The sequence below is a fragment of the Pantherophis guttatus genome, chromosome 1 (genome assembly GCF_059756535.1).
Source record: "Pantherophis guttatus breed Tessera chromosome 1, ASM5975653v1, whole genome shotgun sequence".
NCBI lineage: Eukaryota > Metazoa > Chordata > Lepidosauria > Squamata > Colubridae > Pantherophis > Pantherophis guttatus.
In genome coordinates, this window is record NC_142063.1 from 20,580,217 (window position 1) to 20,596,957 (window position 16,741).

General features: G+C 43.0%; 1 protein-coding gene across 1 annotated transcript in view; it reads left to right on the forward strand.

The window, feature by feature from the left end:
* The window catches only part of MED16 (mediator complex subunit 16), a 31,256-nt gene that overhangs the window by 778 nt on the left and 13,737 nt on the right, over nucleotides 1–16,741 (forward strand). Inside the window, exons 2-8 of the mRNA XM_034437656.3 lie at nucleotides 3,509–3,680; nucleotides 6,078–6,185; nucleotides 7,612–7,781; nucleotides 8,647–9,078; nucleotides 12,886–12,991; nucleotides 14,281–14,436; nucleotides 15,585–15,796. Coding sequence (XP_034293547.1) covers nucleotides 3,545–3,680; nucleotides 6,078–6,185; nucleotides 7,612–7,781; nucleotides 8,647–9,078; nucleotides 12,886–12,991; nucleotides 14,281–14,436; nucleotides 15,585–15,796 — 1,320 coding nt within the window. The 5' untranslated portion in view covers nucleotides 3,509–3,544. The remainder of the gene's footprint in view (nucleotides 1–3,508; nucleotides 3,681–6,077; nucleotides 6,186–7,611; nucleotides 7,782–8,646; nucleotides 9,079–12,885; nucleotides 12,992–14,280; nucleotides 14,437–15,584; nucleotides 15,797–16,741) is intronic.

Here is a 16,741-nt window from a genome sequence, read left to right on the forward strand (position 1 = left end):
AGGGTCATGTGGTCCCTTTTTGTGACCTTCTGACATGCAAAGTCAATGGGGAAGCCTGAGTCACTTAACAACTGGGTTGCTAACTTATCAACTGCAGTAATTCACTTAACAACTGTGGTAAGAAAGTCATAAAACGGGACAAAATTCACTTAACAAATGTCTCACTTAACAAATTTTGGGCACAGTTGTAGTCGTAAATCGAGGTCTACCTGTATTGGCAACTTAGATCAATTAAGGAAAAAACACAGATGCCTTCAAAACCATATTCAAAGAGTGATTGATTGATTGATTGATTGATTATGCGCCATGAAGTCACTGTTGACTCTAACTGATAATCACAGAATGGACAGAATAGTCATGTTTTAAAAATCAAATTGGGATGAACCTGGAATAATAAGGCATTTAATGGGAAGGTACAGGTTTGTTCCTGGAAATGGTACCCATTAACATTTTCATGAATGACTTGAGTGAACAGAAGAAGGGAAGACCTGTCATATTTAGAACCATCATATCTAGGCTGCAAAAATCTGGACTAGTGTTCCTTAAACCTGGTGACATTGAGATTTGTGAACTTCAACTCCCAGAATTCCCCAGCTGTCAGATAGTGGGTACCTGGCTTAGTGGCGATGCATCTGAAAAGATTCAGATCTATTTAATTATTTTAATTTTTAATTATTGTTGTGTCTTATGTTTTTAAATTGGCTGTACACCGCCCTGAGTCCTTCGGGAGAAGGGCGGTATAGAAATAAAATTATTATTATTATTATTATTATTATTATTATTATTATTATTATTTTTGGAATTGTCACTGATCTTAAACTGAATATGCTTCAGCAGTGCAACATAGTTGAAAAAAGGGGGAAATGCAGTTTTGGGCTGCATTGATAGAAGCACAGGTCCCAAATTATAGGAAATGCAGTTTCTATGATAATACTGCATAGCTCAGAATCCACCTTGAATGTTGTGTTCAGTTCCAAACATCCCCTTTTTAAAAACCTGGAATGATTGTAAAAAGTAATTGTAAAAAGTGCAAGTTTAATTAGGGAATTGGAAACAAGGCCTTCATGAGGAGAGATTGAGGAAACCAGATATATTTAACTGAGGGAAGAGACAGCTAAGGAAGGGAAATGATAATGCTGTTTAAATTATCTAGCCTGGCCTAAATCTTCTCCCCTTTTTAAATGTAAATTTTAATTTGTTTTAAATTATGGGGTATTTTAAATTCAGCCAAATTATTTAATTCGTTTTTATTTTATTTTAAATTTTTGTATTTATGTGTTTTTATCTTGTGGCTCTTTACCGCCCTGAGTCCTTCGGGAGAAGGGCGGTATATTAATTTAATAATAAATAAATTAAAAAAAAATACTTGGAGGAAAGTTACAGTCGCAAAGATCAAGATCTCTTCTCACTCTCCCCACTATTAGGGACACAAAATACTGGAAGAACTACCTAACATGACATTTTGACAACTAAAGCACATATTGACAATTAAAGCAGAGACATGGTGGGATCTTTTCATGGGATGTATTCAGGCAAAAGGCTGAACAGGGAGTGCTTTAATTTGATGCTAGGGTTGGTTTTGATTGCCTAATTAACTCCTTCTTGTCTGCATGAACATTTATGGCTAATGCATATACCTAGTTGGGATAAATGCAATTTAAAACCATTAATGGCATTCAAATCAAATTGCAACAAGGAAAAAAAGTAACAATAGAAGAAAATGTTTGTAGGTCAGGGTGGAAGTGTGGAATCTTTGGTGCTCTTGGAGCTTGGTTGTTTTCTTGGTTGTTGTCCAGGGGTGGGCTGCTGGGGGTTGGGGAGAACCTCTAGCTAAGATTCTGTGCAGTTCGGAGAACCCCCAAACCCCACTCCTGGCTGGCCCTGCCCAACCCGCCCTTCCCAGGAGTCCCCACGCAGCTCATTTTGGATGCAGGTAAGTGCAGGGCGTGCGTGGAGGCTCGGTGAGGGCGAAAAACTGGCCTACCAGAAGTTCAGGAAGGGCAGAAATGGGCCAGTTTCCAGCCTCCAGAGGGCCTCTGGAGCCTGGGGAGGCCATTTCCCCCCTCCCGGAAGCTCGAGGAAAACCTCTGGAGCCCGGGGAGGGCAAAAATGCCCCCCCCGCTGTGGTGCAGGAGGCCGACTAGGCCACGCCCATCATGGCCATGGCCACCAGCAACCGGGCAGAGAACCCCTTGCTAAAATTTTTGAAGCCCACCCCTGTTGTTGTCCATTTCTTGGACAATGAAATGACTGCGGAAAACAACCAAGCTCAAGAGGACACCAAGGATTCATTTTCCCAATATCTACAGCTACCTTACATATTCTTATGTTGTATGAACATAAGATCGCAAAGCATTTCCCGATGGCTACAGATTTAGAAAGATTCATTTAAAAAATAACAGATATTGTAGTCTGCCTCAATAGCATTATTTTTTTCCATCATCATTGTTTCAGTTAATCCAACTGGTTCATTGAATCTATTTGAAACCTTACATTCCTTTTAAAGCTCACTTGGGGATTTATGGGGTTTAAAGGATGAGATGACATGTTGTTTCAGCTTTTTCAGCTACATCTACCATTATGGCCAGGCAGATGTGATCCAGCAATTCAGAGATGTCTTTGGGGTGTGTGTGAGAGGGAAGGCAGGTATTGGAGGCAAATCACAAAAGAGGGTTGGGACACCAGTTTGGCCCCTTTTGGATGTGCATCTTGCATTGTGAACGCAGGATGATGCTTTTCTCCCTTTGACAAAAGCAGAGGACTTTGTGGCTGCCTTTGTAAACATGCCTGGATAATTTTTTTTTTAAAAAGAGGAGGTAAATGGGGGCAAAGTTAAAGCCTTTGTAGTACAGTGGTTTAAAGCACCCTGTTATTAAGACCAGCTGCCTGCAATTACTGCAGGTTCGAATCTCGCCAGGCTTCAGGTTGACTCAGCCTTCCATCCTTTCTAAGGTAGGTAAATTGAGGACCCAGTTGTGGGGGCAATAAGCTGACTTTGTATAAATATACAAAAAGGATGAAGGCTATTGCTTAGCGCATTGTAAGCCGCCCTGAGTCTCCGGAGAAGGGCGGCATATAAATCAAAATTAAAAGAAAAAAAAGGAGAAAATGTGAATTTATTTCACATACAGGTCCTTTGTCTTTGATTTAGGAAGAAACTGAATTAAAAAGAGACTATCATTCCAGTTGATCCTACTTGGAAAAAAGTCCAACTCTCTACCAGTGACACACAATTTGGATTATGGTGGTCATCTGATGGAATTAATATAGTGAAGAGTGGGGAAATATCTGCTGCCTTGTCTCTGTGTTGATGTTTCTTCTTCTGCCTTGCAGACACTTACTGCTTCCCTTACCTTTTGTCCAAACTTCGGACAAAATATTGCAAGCAGCATACTTTTAAGAAGTGGAACAGGGGATGGCTGCTGTGATTCCCTTTGGTTTATCAGCTGGTATTATTATTTTTTCTTTGTAATAGTTACGGCAGCTTCCAGTTGCAATTTTCTTCTAGGTAGCAGTTCCCTGCTATTAAATTGAGGAAGACACAATGGATCTGGCATATATCTGTGAGTGGGAGAAGCGTCCAAAGAGTAACCACTGCCCATCCATTCCACTGGTCTGCGCCTGGTCTTGTCGCAATTTGATTGCTTTCACCACAGATCTCAAAAATGAGGAGGAAAAAGGTATTTCCTACTATGTTGGCTTCTTTGCCATTGACATTACTCTTAATACATTCTGGAATATGAAGATAGTTGCTGAAATTGTTTTAATATTTTAATACCTGGGCCTGGTGGCTCAGCAGACTAATAGCATTGTGATTAACACCAGCTGTCTGCAATTACTGTAAGTTCGAATCTCACCAGGCTCAAGGTTGACTCAGCTTTCCATCCTTTCTAAGGTAGGTAAATTGAGGGCCCAGATTGTGGGGGCAATAAGCTGACTTTGTATAAATTTACAAAAGTATGAAGGCTATTGCTTAACGCATTGTAAGCCGCCCTGAGTCTCCGGAGAAGGGCGGCATATAAATCAAATCAAAAATCAAAAAAAAAAAAATACCGTGTTTCCCTGAAAATAAGACCCTGTCTTATGTTTTTTTGAACCCTGAAATAAGCGTTTGGCCTTATTTCCATGCACTCAAAATCCCAATTGGGCTTATTATCAGGGGATGTTTTATTTTGGGAGAAACAGGGTATTGTTTTAAGATTTTAACCAGTTTGGTCTAATATTTAAGGCACCAGGCTAGAAACCAGGAGACTATGACATGCCTTACGTGTGAAAACTGACTGGGTGACTTCGGGCCAATCACCAGGAGGTTGGGAGTTGTAGTCCCACTTTCGGCATGAAAGCCAGCTGGGTGACTTTGTGCCAGTCACTCTCTCTCAGCCCAACCCACCTCACAGGGATTGTTGTTGTTGTTGTAGGGAAAATAGGAGGAAGAGGAAGTATTGTATGCCACTTTGAGTTATTTATAAAAAATAAAGGTGGGATATAAATAAATAAAAGTTGCTCACAAACAGGAGGAAGGTCTATTCAGTATGTTCACTGACTTATTTATAAAAATAATAAAGGCGGGGTATAAGTAGATAAATAAGAGAATATGAAGAAATGGATAATCTTGTACCAAACATAGGGGTCAGCCCATTAAATAGCTTCAATCTGATAATGGCGAATGTATTGTATTTTCTTGGCTTTCACAGAGAATTGGGCAGATTCCATAAATTCATGGATGGCTCAGCGGAGCCTCCAGAGACAACCTGCTCTTGAATAATAGATGGGCAACAGACCATAGCTGTTGCTTTCCCCATCATGAAAGATTTTGGTGCAGAGGTCAAAGATCCAGACTACGGGCAAATCTTCATGTTATTTTGAGTACAGGTTCTCCTCGACTTACGACCACAATTGAGCCCAAATTTTCTGTTGTTAAGTGAGAAATTTGTTAATTGTTAATGTCAAAATGGAGTTTTATCCCATTTTACGACATTACTTACCACTGTAGTTAAGTGAATCACTGGAAGTTGTTAAATTAATAACCCAAATGGGTTAAATCAACCTGGATTCCCCATTGACTTTGCTTGTCAGAAGGTCGCAAAAGGGGATCACATGACTCAGGGACACTGTAACTGTCATAAATACGAACCAGTTGCCAAGCATCTGAATTTTGATCACAGGACCATGGGGATGCTGCAAAGGTTGTAACTGTGAAAAATGGTCGTAAGTTACTTTATTCAGTGCTGTTGTAACTTTGAACAGTCACTAAATGAATTATTGTAAGTCGAGGATTACCTGTAGTCCAGGGGTGGGCAATTGTGGCCCTTTTACAACCTGTGGACTTCAACTCCCAGAATTTCTGAGACAGCTTGGCTATCAGGAATTCTGGGATTTGAAGTCCACAGGTTGTAAAAAGGCCACAGTTGCCCACCCCTGTTGTAGTCCAATGTAGATGTGGGGAACTAGCATGGAAAATCTACCCATTATTATTACTTCTCCATTTAGAGCTGGAAGTGAGTCTAAAGCAGAGGCTGATTGACCCGAGGCTCCCTCAATCTTAAACCTAGCTTTGCCATCTCATTTACTCTACCTGATCTCCAAACAGCTGCAGTGTTAATTCTAAATAATATTTTCTCCCGTCTACTGCTTTCTCATCCATCTGTCAGGGTTCCAAGTAATACACCCATAGCAAAGAAAACTCCAAGGCAGGTAGATTCCTCAAAGTATAGTTTTATTGGATATATCATATTGACACTGTTCTGGTGAAAACCGACTCTGAAGGTTCCCGCGATTTTCACCTAATTAAAAGTAAAAGTTTTTCCCTTTCCCCAATCAGTCACATGATCCAATCAGGGTGCTGTCCGGTTGCCTGGTAACGTCACTCCTCCTCTCCCTGACGAAGTGTCAGAATGTCCTTGGTTCCCAGGAGAAAGTATTTTGTTTTGGCTACAAACCCCAGCTATCTCTATTTCCCCCTCCCTATCCCTCAGCTCCAGTGTGGAAGCATTGAAGCTTCAAAATGGCTTTGGTCAGATCAGCTTCAGGGTTGACACCATCTCTGTCACTTTTTTTTCTTTCATTTCCTCCCTCAGACCTCACTCATATGATCCACATCCTTGACACAGAACATCCGTGGGACGTCCACTCCATCAATTCTGGACACATTGAAGTAATCACCTGCTTGGAATGGGATCAGTCAGGTAAAGAAGGACAACTGTAGCTTGGTGCACCTATTTGACATGAAGACCTCCGATTCATTTCGTGGCACTTGCAAATAAAAAGTGTCTCCACCATTGGGTTGCCTGGGTTTTTCAAAAAAAAAACTTGAAGTGTCAGGATGAGTTGATGAAATTGATATTAAAGATCCATTTCTTCAGGCTGGTACTTTCCAGATTTATTGGAGAAAGTGCCAGGATGGGGAAGGATGGTGTCAACTAACAAACCCAAGATTTGGCTCCTTCTCAAAGGTCCTCTTTATTGAGTACATCATATCAGCACAGTGGAATGGAAAACCAATTCTAAATCTTTCCCATGATTTCAGTATACCATATTTTTCGGAATATAAGATGCACTCCCCCCCCCACAAAAGAGTGGGTGGAAATGCCTGTGCATCTTATACTCCGAATATTGCAGGAGGAGGAGGGGGTTGGTGTGGTGCCGATCAGTTGTTTTAGAATGGGCCGCGGCGGCGGCAAACAGGTGGCAAACGGGCTGCAGCAAACAGGCCAGATGAATACCTGGGAGGCAGAGGCAGATTTCCCCCCCCCTTTTTTTTTCCTCCCCAAAAGCTAGGTGTTCTTATACTTCGGAGCGTCTTATAGTCCGAAAAATAACGTAATTAAACTAGGAAATAAACCCATCCCCAAGTGTCACAAGTCACATTGGCCAATTGGGTTAATTGGTGGGCTCTTCAGGTACTCCTTCCCCAACCTTATCGGTTGCTGGTAGAGATGACCTTGGTTCTCAGGAGAAAGCTCTTTGTTTTGTCTAGTAATGCATTCCAACCTCCTTCCCCACTTTCCCCTTGTGTGGCAACTGAGGAACAGAAAGATGGCTGCTGCCAGGTTCAGTTCGAAGTTGACAGGTGGTTTATATTATTAGATACCCAGCTGATCTTAACTGATCCCAGAAGCTATTATAATGAGAAACTACCAGCAAGCTTCACGGTTGTAGACTATTCACAAAATATCCTAAAAGAAAGCATGGACAAACCATATCTGGGTTGTTGCCAAAATGATTACATGGCTATGAGCATGAAATTGACCTTGATGAAGGAATAAAAGGATCATTAAGAGATTATAAATGACAATTTCAATCCTGGGAGGGAGAAGAGGACATGAGAAAGAGACTCAAAATAACACTACTCTACTGTTTGGTATAAGAGGGTGCAAGGAAACTGTCAGCCTTTCAAGATTCTGCTATTATAACCTATGATGATAAAATATCATTTCGCTAATCCTTGTGTTGTCTCTTTCATGATATTCCCTAAATCAAAAAGTTAATGAAAGAAACATTACCTTTAAGACATCATTAAAATATGCGAGATTAGTTCATTCCATTTTACACCTAGAGAATGGGCCTGTCCTTCCCTCGATAGGTATTCTGACTTTTTTTTTCCGGCTGCAGGATCCAGACTTCTGTCTGCTGATGCTGATGGGCACGTCAAATGTTGGAGTATGATGGACCACTTGGCCAACAGCTGGGAGAGCGAAGTGGGCAGTGAAGTGGAAGGAGACCCAGTAGTGGCACTTTCTTGGCTGCACAATGGGGTGAAACTGGCTTTGCACGTGGAGAAGGTAAGTATCATATTTTTCGGAGTATAAGAGGCTCCAGACTATAAGACGCACCTACCTTTTTTGGTGAGCAAAACAAGAAAAATAAATCTGCCTCTGCCTCTGCCTCCCAGCAATTTTGCCTCATTGCAGCAAACAGCCTGCTTTACTTTCATTTTCGTTTTCAGCATAGCTTGATTAGCACAAGAAAAAAACAATCTGCTCCCAGCAATTTACCTCCTTGCAGCAAGCAGCAGAGGCCTGCACAGCAATAAGCAATGGCAATCCCTGCAGCCTGAAACAGCTGAGAATCGGGAGGCTGATCCAAGGGACAATCAACTTGTGCTAATTAGGCTGTGCTGAAGCTGAAATGGGCTGTTTCTTCTTGCTGTTTGCTGCAAGGAGGTAAATTGCTGGGAGGCAGAAGCCAAAGGGTAGGGGCCAGGGGGTGGGCAGGGCTACATTCAGTGTATAAGATGAACCCACATTTTTACCCCCTTTTAGGGAGAAAACGATGCATCTTATACTCCGAAAAATACAGTAGGCTAATTAAGGGTTGCTATTTTACAGGTAGTCCTCAGTTTACATCCATTCATTCAGTGACCATTCAAAGTTATGGCTCTCATGATTTGGATGCTTGGCTTGTGGTTATAACATCGCAGTGAGCTGCAGTCACATGATTGCCATTTGCGACCTTTTCTGCCAGCTTCCTGCAAGCAAAATCAGTGCTGCGACGGTTGTGTGAAAAACGATCACAAGTCACTTTTTTCAGTGCGGTTGTAACTTTATAAACAGTCACTTAAACGAATGGTTGCAAGTCAAGGACTACCTGTAATATGCTTGATAATCATCTCTTTCCTAAATATCTTCTGTTTCCTTCTGTCCTTAGTCTGGAGCATCCAATTTTGGTGAGAAATTCTCCCGGGTCAAATTCTCCCCATCGTTGACCCTTTTCGGGGGGAAACCTATGGAAGGCTGGATCGCGGTAACCATCAGCGGGCTGGTCATCGTCTCACTGCTGAAGCCCAACGGACAAGTGCTGACCTCCACGGAGAGCCTCTGCCGCCTGCGCTGCCGTGTGGCCTTGGCTGATATTGCTTTCACCGGTGGAGGCAACATTGTGGTGGCCACGTCAGATGGCAGCAGTGCCTCTCCAGTCCAGTTCTACAAGGTCTGCGTCAGTGTGGTGAACGAGAAGTGTAAGATTGACACCGAGATCCTGCCCTCCTTGTTCATGCGCTGCACCACAGACCCAGCTCGGAAAGACAAATATCCTGCAATCACCCACTTGAAATTTCTAGCTCGCGACATGTCTGAGCAGGTGAGGTCCTCGGGGTTTCCTTCTCCAGTCCTAGCTGCCTCTTCCTTCTAGCTACTTGGCCATGTCTAGATTAGTCGGTTGAAGACAGATCAGATGATGATGATGATGATGATGATGATGATGATGATGATGATGATTTATTTATTTATTTATTTATTTATTTATTTATTTAATTTGTCTACCGCCCTTCTCCAACAGGACTCAGGGCGGTGAACAGCCACGGTAAAAACACAACATATAAAATTTAAAAACAATTTAAAAAACATTATATACTTTTCGCCATCAAAATAGTAAAGAACCTGGAGAACCCGATGCAGAAACATGGAAGGAGTGGATATTGTTTGTCCGTAGAGTTAGTCCACATGGAAGGAGGTGATAGCAGTCTTGCATTTACTTGTAATCCTTGACATACAACTAGTTACTTACCGATTGTCCCAAAGATCCTTTTTAAAGAGGCAGCTGGATTTTGTTTTTTCCTAGAAGACCTTTTGCTTCTCAACCAAGAAGCTTCTTCAGAACTGAAGAAGCTTTTTGGATGAGAAGTGAAACATTTACAAGGAAAAGCCAAGGAAGTCCAGTTGCCCCTTGAAAAAAGCATCTTTGGGACATCCATGACCTTGGGTGACTGAGAATCTCCGAAGGTATTTGCTTAGCAACTGTTCAAAGTCGCAAAGGACCCCCACAGGAGTAATTAACAACCTGGTTCTGATGGTTGCCCTCCACCCCAAGGCCATATGACCACGTATGCGTTCGGCAGCAAGCCTCTATTTATGGCCATTTATAGTGGCCGGTGGTCATAGGACTACATTTTATAATGTTTTTTTGCTGAAAACCAACATTTACTTCCCTTTTTGGCAAAATTGGCTTCATTAATGACCGCAGAGTTTGCTTAATGACTGCTGCAAAAAAGGTGGTAAAATCGGGTCAGTCACATGGATGACTCATTTTATGACCATCACAACTGATGACCATCATAGGCAGGGGTGGGTTCTAAATTTTTTTAATACCGGTTCTGTGGGCGTGGCTTATTTTGTGGGTGTGGCTTGAAGGTCATGTGACTAGGTGGGCGTGGCTAGCTGGTCAGAGACATTTCTGGAAGGTCCTCGCACTTACGATCAGTCCTCGCACTTACGACCTGACTCATTTGTTTGCTTTTAACACTGATCAGCTGTAGGACGGCCCTTTGAAGCCCCCCGGCAAGAGTTTAAACAGGTTTTTTCCCTCTAGTCATCAGCTGGGACTCAGGAGGCAGCAATAGATTGGGGGTGGGACCAAATATAAGGTAAAAATAACGTGGGGGGTGGGGGGGTGGGAGGGCGGGTGGGGAGAACTGGTTCGGTGATGTCATATCGTCACCGCTACAGGCTCAGCCGAACTGGGAGGAACCCACCACTGGGCCGGTGGTCATATGACTACATTTTATAATGTTATTTTGCTGAAAACCAACATTTACTTCCCTTTTTGGCAAAATTGGCTTTTGACAAACAATGGTTTCATTGAATGACTGCAGCGTTTGCTTAATGACTACTGCAAAAAAGGTTGTAAAATCGGGTCGGTCACATGGATGACTCATTTTATGACCATCACAACTGATGACCGTCATAGGCAATCTCTATTAGAGTTATAAGTCAAGGGCTACCTATATCGTGGAAAAAGAACAGAGAACTGCTTTCGCCTCGGGAGCTTCATTCCTTCATGGATTATCTTTGGAGAATGGTTGTATCTTGGAAGTGGGCAAAAGCCATAGATCAGCATGGACAGAGCCCCATGGTTACTCTTCACTCAAGTGCTTGCATGCACACACACATGTGCATATGCAATCTCTCACACACATTTATCTAGAGCCGGGTTGGCGCAATGGTTAGAATGCAGTACTGCAGGCTACTTCTGCTGATTGCCGGCTGCCTGCAGTTCGGCAGTTCGAATCCCACCTGCTCAAGGTTGACTCAGCCTTCCATCCTTCCAAGGTGGGTAAAATGAGGAGCCAGGTTGTTGGGGGCATTTATGCTGACTCTGTAAACCGCTTAGAGAGGGGTGTAAAGCACCGGGAAGTGGTATATAAATTCAAGTGCTATTGTGATTATCTATCTATCTATCTATCTATCTATCTATCTATCTATCTATCTATCTATCTATCTAGGTCTTTGGTTATTCGGGTTTTCTCCCGTGTAAAATTGTTAAAAGCGAAAACACCAGCCTGAAGATGACGAATGAGACTTCGTCGAATCGTCGCCAAGACACTTCCAATTTTACGCGGGAGAAAACCCGAATAACCAAAGACCTACATACAAACACCCGCAAAAACCTCAGAAAACATCTATCTATCTATCTATCTATCTATCTATCTATCTATCTCTCTCTCTCTCTCTCTCTCTATCTATCTATCTATCTGCTATCTTCTCACCATAATCTCTGCCTTCCACTAATTATTTTGAATTTTAAATACTAGGCGTTCCAGAACAATGTTTCTCAGGCTTTGAGACTTTAAGATGTGTGGACTTCAATTCCCAGAATTCCCCAGCCAGTCAGCATGCTGGGAGTTGAAGTTCACATATCTTAAAAGTTCCAAGTTTGAGAAACATTGTTCATCTAGATCAGGGGTGTCAAACTCGCATTGTCACGTGATGTACCGTGACTTTTTTTTTTCTCCTTCACTAAACCGGGCATGGGCGTGGCCAGTGCGTGATGCATCTGGCCTGCAGGCCATGAGTTTGACACCCCTGATCTAGATGCACAATGAACAAATGGGGGGAGGAGCTTCCAGTGAACTCTGAAGTTAGTAGGAGGTGGGCTGCATCTTGTTCTGTCCCCGTCTCACACATCCACACAAACAGACAGCCGGGGGTTAAATAAACTGGCAGACAACAAATTCTTTCGATAAGAGGATTAGCAGCAACCCAGTAGCTGCTTGCCAAGAACTTTACTCATAAACAAGATACACACAGTTCAAGAATTGTCAAGTCCAGTCCGTAATTAAATCCAAGGCAGATAACGTTGTTTCCAAAGATACAATGTGACTCGATAGTAGTTAGTTTTGTCCGTCACAGAGTCTGAATGGCCACCTCACCCCCTTATATCCCCTGTGGGGTGTGGTCCAGTGACTCAGCTTAATCTCTGGCACGCCTCCTTTTCTGTTGCATGCGTTTGTCTCTCCGACACTGGCGTGGAGAGACAAGACTTATCTCCTTCACTGTCCGACTGTGAGGAGATTCCTGGCTCCTGGCCAATCTCTTCTCCTTCGGGAGACACTTGAGGCATTGCCAGAGAGGAGGGTCCTGGAGAGGGAGGCCTGGCCAACTCCTCTCCTTCATGTTCGGAGCCTTCTCCCTCCGATAAGTCGGCCTCGGGGGTCGGAGCCACAACACATCTGGATCAGTTTCTCACTCCTATCCTAGAGCACAACCATGGGAAACGTGATTGGACTTGGACCCGATCCAATTGGGTCTTCCCAGGTGTTTATTAAACATGCCTCTGGAGGTATATACTAACCAGGGGTGGGTTGTACTTACCTTTACTACCGGTTCGCAACAGGGCCACGTGCACGCACTTGCTTCGTTCGCATACGCGCGCTTCTGCACATAAACAGAAGCTTCTTGATGATGTCGGGGTCGGTGAGCGGTAAAACCCTCCAGTTTTACTATCGGTTCTTGCGAACCGGTCTGAACCGGGGGCAACCCACCACTGATACTAACCCAGTGTTTATCAACCTCAGCATGCTGACTGGGAATTCTGGGAATTGAAGTCCACACATCTTAAATTTGGTAAGGTTGCTAACATTGTTCTACCTGGTCTTCCCTCCTTCCCCAGATGTTGTTGTGTGCCTCCAGTCAGAACAACAGCATTGTGGAGTGCTGGTCACTCCGTAAAGAAGGACTGCCGGTTAACAACATTTTCCAGCAGATTTCTCCCACAGGTGAGTCAGGTAGCAGATGTAGAAAGAGTTTAGCAGAAAATGGCTTCTTCTCCTCATTAGGTTGAAATCATCCTGGATTCCTGAATGCTCAGATTGGGGAGTTTGAAATCTGTGAACTACAATTCTAGCCCAAGCAATGAGGCAGAAAAGACATAGGCAGAGCCTTGTGGGTTCAGGACAAAGTCTTCTGGGGATTGGCTCAAAGTCACCCAGCTGCTTTCATGCCTAAGGCGGGACTAGAATTCACAGTGTCCTGGGGATTGGCCCAAAGTCAACCAGCCAGATTTCATGCCTAAAGTGGAACTAGAATTCACAGTCTTCTAGGGATTGGCCCAAAGTCACCCAACCAGCTTTCATGCCTAAAGTGGGACTAGAACTCACAGTCTCCTAGGGATTGGCTCAAAGTCACCCAACCAGCATTCGTGTCTAAGGCTGGACTAGAATTCTGCTTCTCCCATATGAATAAATTCTTTGTTTTTCACAGATGTGGTTGTGTTGCCAATAAAAAAATTGCTCTTTTCTTTCCAGCTTTCCTTCTATTTATCTCCCTCCCTCACAGCTCAGCAGGAGCAATTTTTCTAATTGAGAGCAATCAGACCCACAGATGATATTTAATTGTTGTCTTTGCACAGGAAATCACCTGGCAACAGATTCTCATCACAATTATTTCCCTCTGGAAATGAGCTTCTTTTGATTCTTCCCCAGGCAAGAAGCCATTAAATTGGTACATCTTGACCTGGCAAATTTGAAGCTGAATTTCTGCTCCTTTTGCTTAGAAACAATACATTTGATAAATTTGAAAAAAGTGCTAGTATCATTTTGGAAAAAAAAATGTAGGCGACCTGTGTGTAAAATGCATAGATTTTCAGACCATGCAATATTCCTTCAGCTGTGGTGTCTTAGGAATACAAGAAAACTAGTTTTGTATGTGCATCTTAGTTCAATTTGCTTTTCTGGGTGAAAAGTTGTTTATTTACCAAATTTATATGCCGCTCATTTTGTGGTACAAGGTGACATAATACACTCGCACAGTCTCTTCCAAACCAGGCCTCTCCACAAATTTCAGCACTACAGTTCCCTGAATTCTGAACAGCCAGCACACCCAAAGAATTCTCAGTATCCCTGCTGCTCAGAATTCTGGGAATTGCAGTCCCAAACACATCTAGAAAGTGTGAATGTTACAGTAATTTAATTGTGCTGAGCAGAAAGGAAAGAAGTTCCGTTACCAAATGCTTTTTTTTTTTTTTTTTTGTACTACTTTAATTATCCTCTTCCTCTTTATTTCTAAGTTGGGGACAAGCCGCCAATGATCTTGAAATGGCGAATCCTTTCAGCCACTAATGACCTGGACCGAGTTTCTGCTGTGGCATTACCCAAACTGCCAATTTCTTTGACCAGCACTGATCTGAAGGTAGCAAGTGACACCAAGTTCTACCCGGGTTTAGGTGAGGAAAGTTTTTTTTGGATATGTAGTCTTATCAGATAAGCAAAAAAACTAATACTGGGGTGACGCAGTCATTATAATGCAGTATTACAGACTAATTCTGCTCACAGCCCAGGAGTTCGATGCTGACGGGCTCAAGGTTGACTCAACCTTCCATCCCTCTGAGGTCGATAAAATGAGGACTCAAATTGTTGGGAGCAATATGCTGACTCTGTAAACCACTCATAGTGCATTTAAATCAGGGGTCCCTAATCCCTGATCTACGGCCCATTCTGAACCGGGCCACGGAAGTGATGGGCGAGCACACTCGCGAACTCCCCCCCCCTCCTCCTGCCTTGCTGCCTCTGCCGGTCCGCCGAGCTAGAAAGGTTGGAGACAGCTGCTTTAAAGCAGTATGGAACAGTATCAGTTTAAGTGCTACCCTGTTTCCCCGAAAATAAGACATCCCCTGATAATAAGCCCAGTCGGGCTTTTGAGCGCATGCGGTAAAATAAGCCTCCCCCGAAAACAAGCCCTCCCTGAAAATATTTAAACACAGAGCTGGAAATCAGGTAAGATGGCAAGAGGAGCCCCATCTTGCTCCATGCGCCTCAAAATAATAAGACCTCCCTGAAAATAAGGCCAAGCGCTTATTTCGGGGTTCAGAAAAATATAAGACAGGGTCTTATTTTCGGGGAAACACGGTACTGCTAGTGTGAGTGAGTTCCAAGGTACTCCCTCCTTCCTGTTCTGGGCCGCAGAGGGAGTGACCAATGGGACTTCAAATCTAGGTCATAAGTAACCCCGAGATAGCTCCATCAGAACTTCAAAGGGTCACTAAGCAACCGGTCCTAAACTGAGAACTACCTGTACAACAAATTGGCTCTCATAAGAAAATTATAAATGCCTAAAAGTGGGATATCAAGTCTTGGGAATCATAGATGCATCTTTTTCCTAATCCTAATTAGAACTTTATTTAGAAACTTACCAAATTAGTAATTTGCCACGAATACTAAGCTGTGAGCAGAAGTGTCTCCCAACAGTGATGTTGGGTTGGCCTAGCTGAGGGATAAAATAATAGAATAGTCCAGAAGGAATGCACTGCAGCCCTACTTCTCTCGGTAAACCATTTATAAAAATCCCTTTGCAATTTACCCACCTCTGTTCCAGGCCTGGCGCTTGCTTTCCATGATGGCAGCGTCCACATCATCAACCGTCTCTCCTTGCAAACCATGGCAGTGTTTTACGGCTCCAGCTCACAACGCCCGGTGGATGAGCAGACCATCAAAAGGCAGAGAACTTCGGGCCCTCTGGTCTACTTCAAAGCGATGCAGATGTCTTGGACTTCGCTGGCCTTAGTTGGGGTTGATAGCCATGGAAAGGTACAATTGGGGATACAGAGTAAGATTGCCTCAGTATTTACAGCAGGGAGGCCAAGAAAGATTTTTATAGGGACTCCTCAAGTTATAACCATTTGTTTGGTGACCGTTCAAAATTACAAAGGCCATGAAAAGAGTGACTTACGACCAATTTTCAAGCAACCATTGCAGGATCCCCATGGGGACATGATCAAAATTCGAGCCATTGGCCACTGGCATGTATTTATGACAGTTGTAATGTCCTGGGGTCGTCGTCTAATCACGCTTTGTAACCTTCCCAACTGGCTTCTGACAAGCAAAGTCAATGGGGGAAAGCCAAATTCGTTTAACAACTGCATGATTTACTTAACAACTGTGGCAAAAAGGTCATAAAATGGGGCACAATTCACTTAAGGAAACTGCTTTGCTTAGCAACAGAAATTTGGGTCACAATTGTGGTCGTAAGTCAAGGATTACTTGTAGTTCCCCTTTTTTCCAAGACAAAAACATAAGAGCTGGATTGGATCATAAGAAAAATCCTCTCACCTGCTTCCGGATTCATAGAGCAGACAGCCAAATGTCTCTGAAGGCATCAGGCATCTCTATCTCCCTGTGTTGTTTTTCACACGAGCATCTCAGTTTTGTGAGCTGATACTCCCTGTATTCTGAAGATGAGTGAATGAAAAATTATATTGATAGAATAGAATTCTTTATTGGCCAAGTGTGATTGGACACACAAGGGATTTGTCTCCACAGCTGGTTTTTGAATGATAACATTCGATCTGTACATTTTAACTTTCTTTAAATTGATAGGGTACATAAGCTGCTTGGGTTTGTTCTGATTGGAAAGGCATGTTAAGCCCTGCAAATAATAGCTTATTTGCTCCCTCCATCATGAATCCAAGTAACTTCCTTTTGAAGGCCTTTAAATTATTGGCTATCGCTACAGCTTGTTGCAGGGAATTCCAT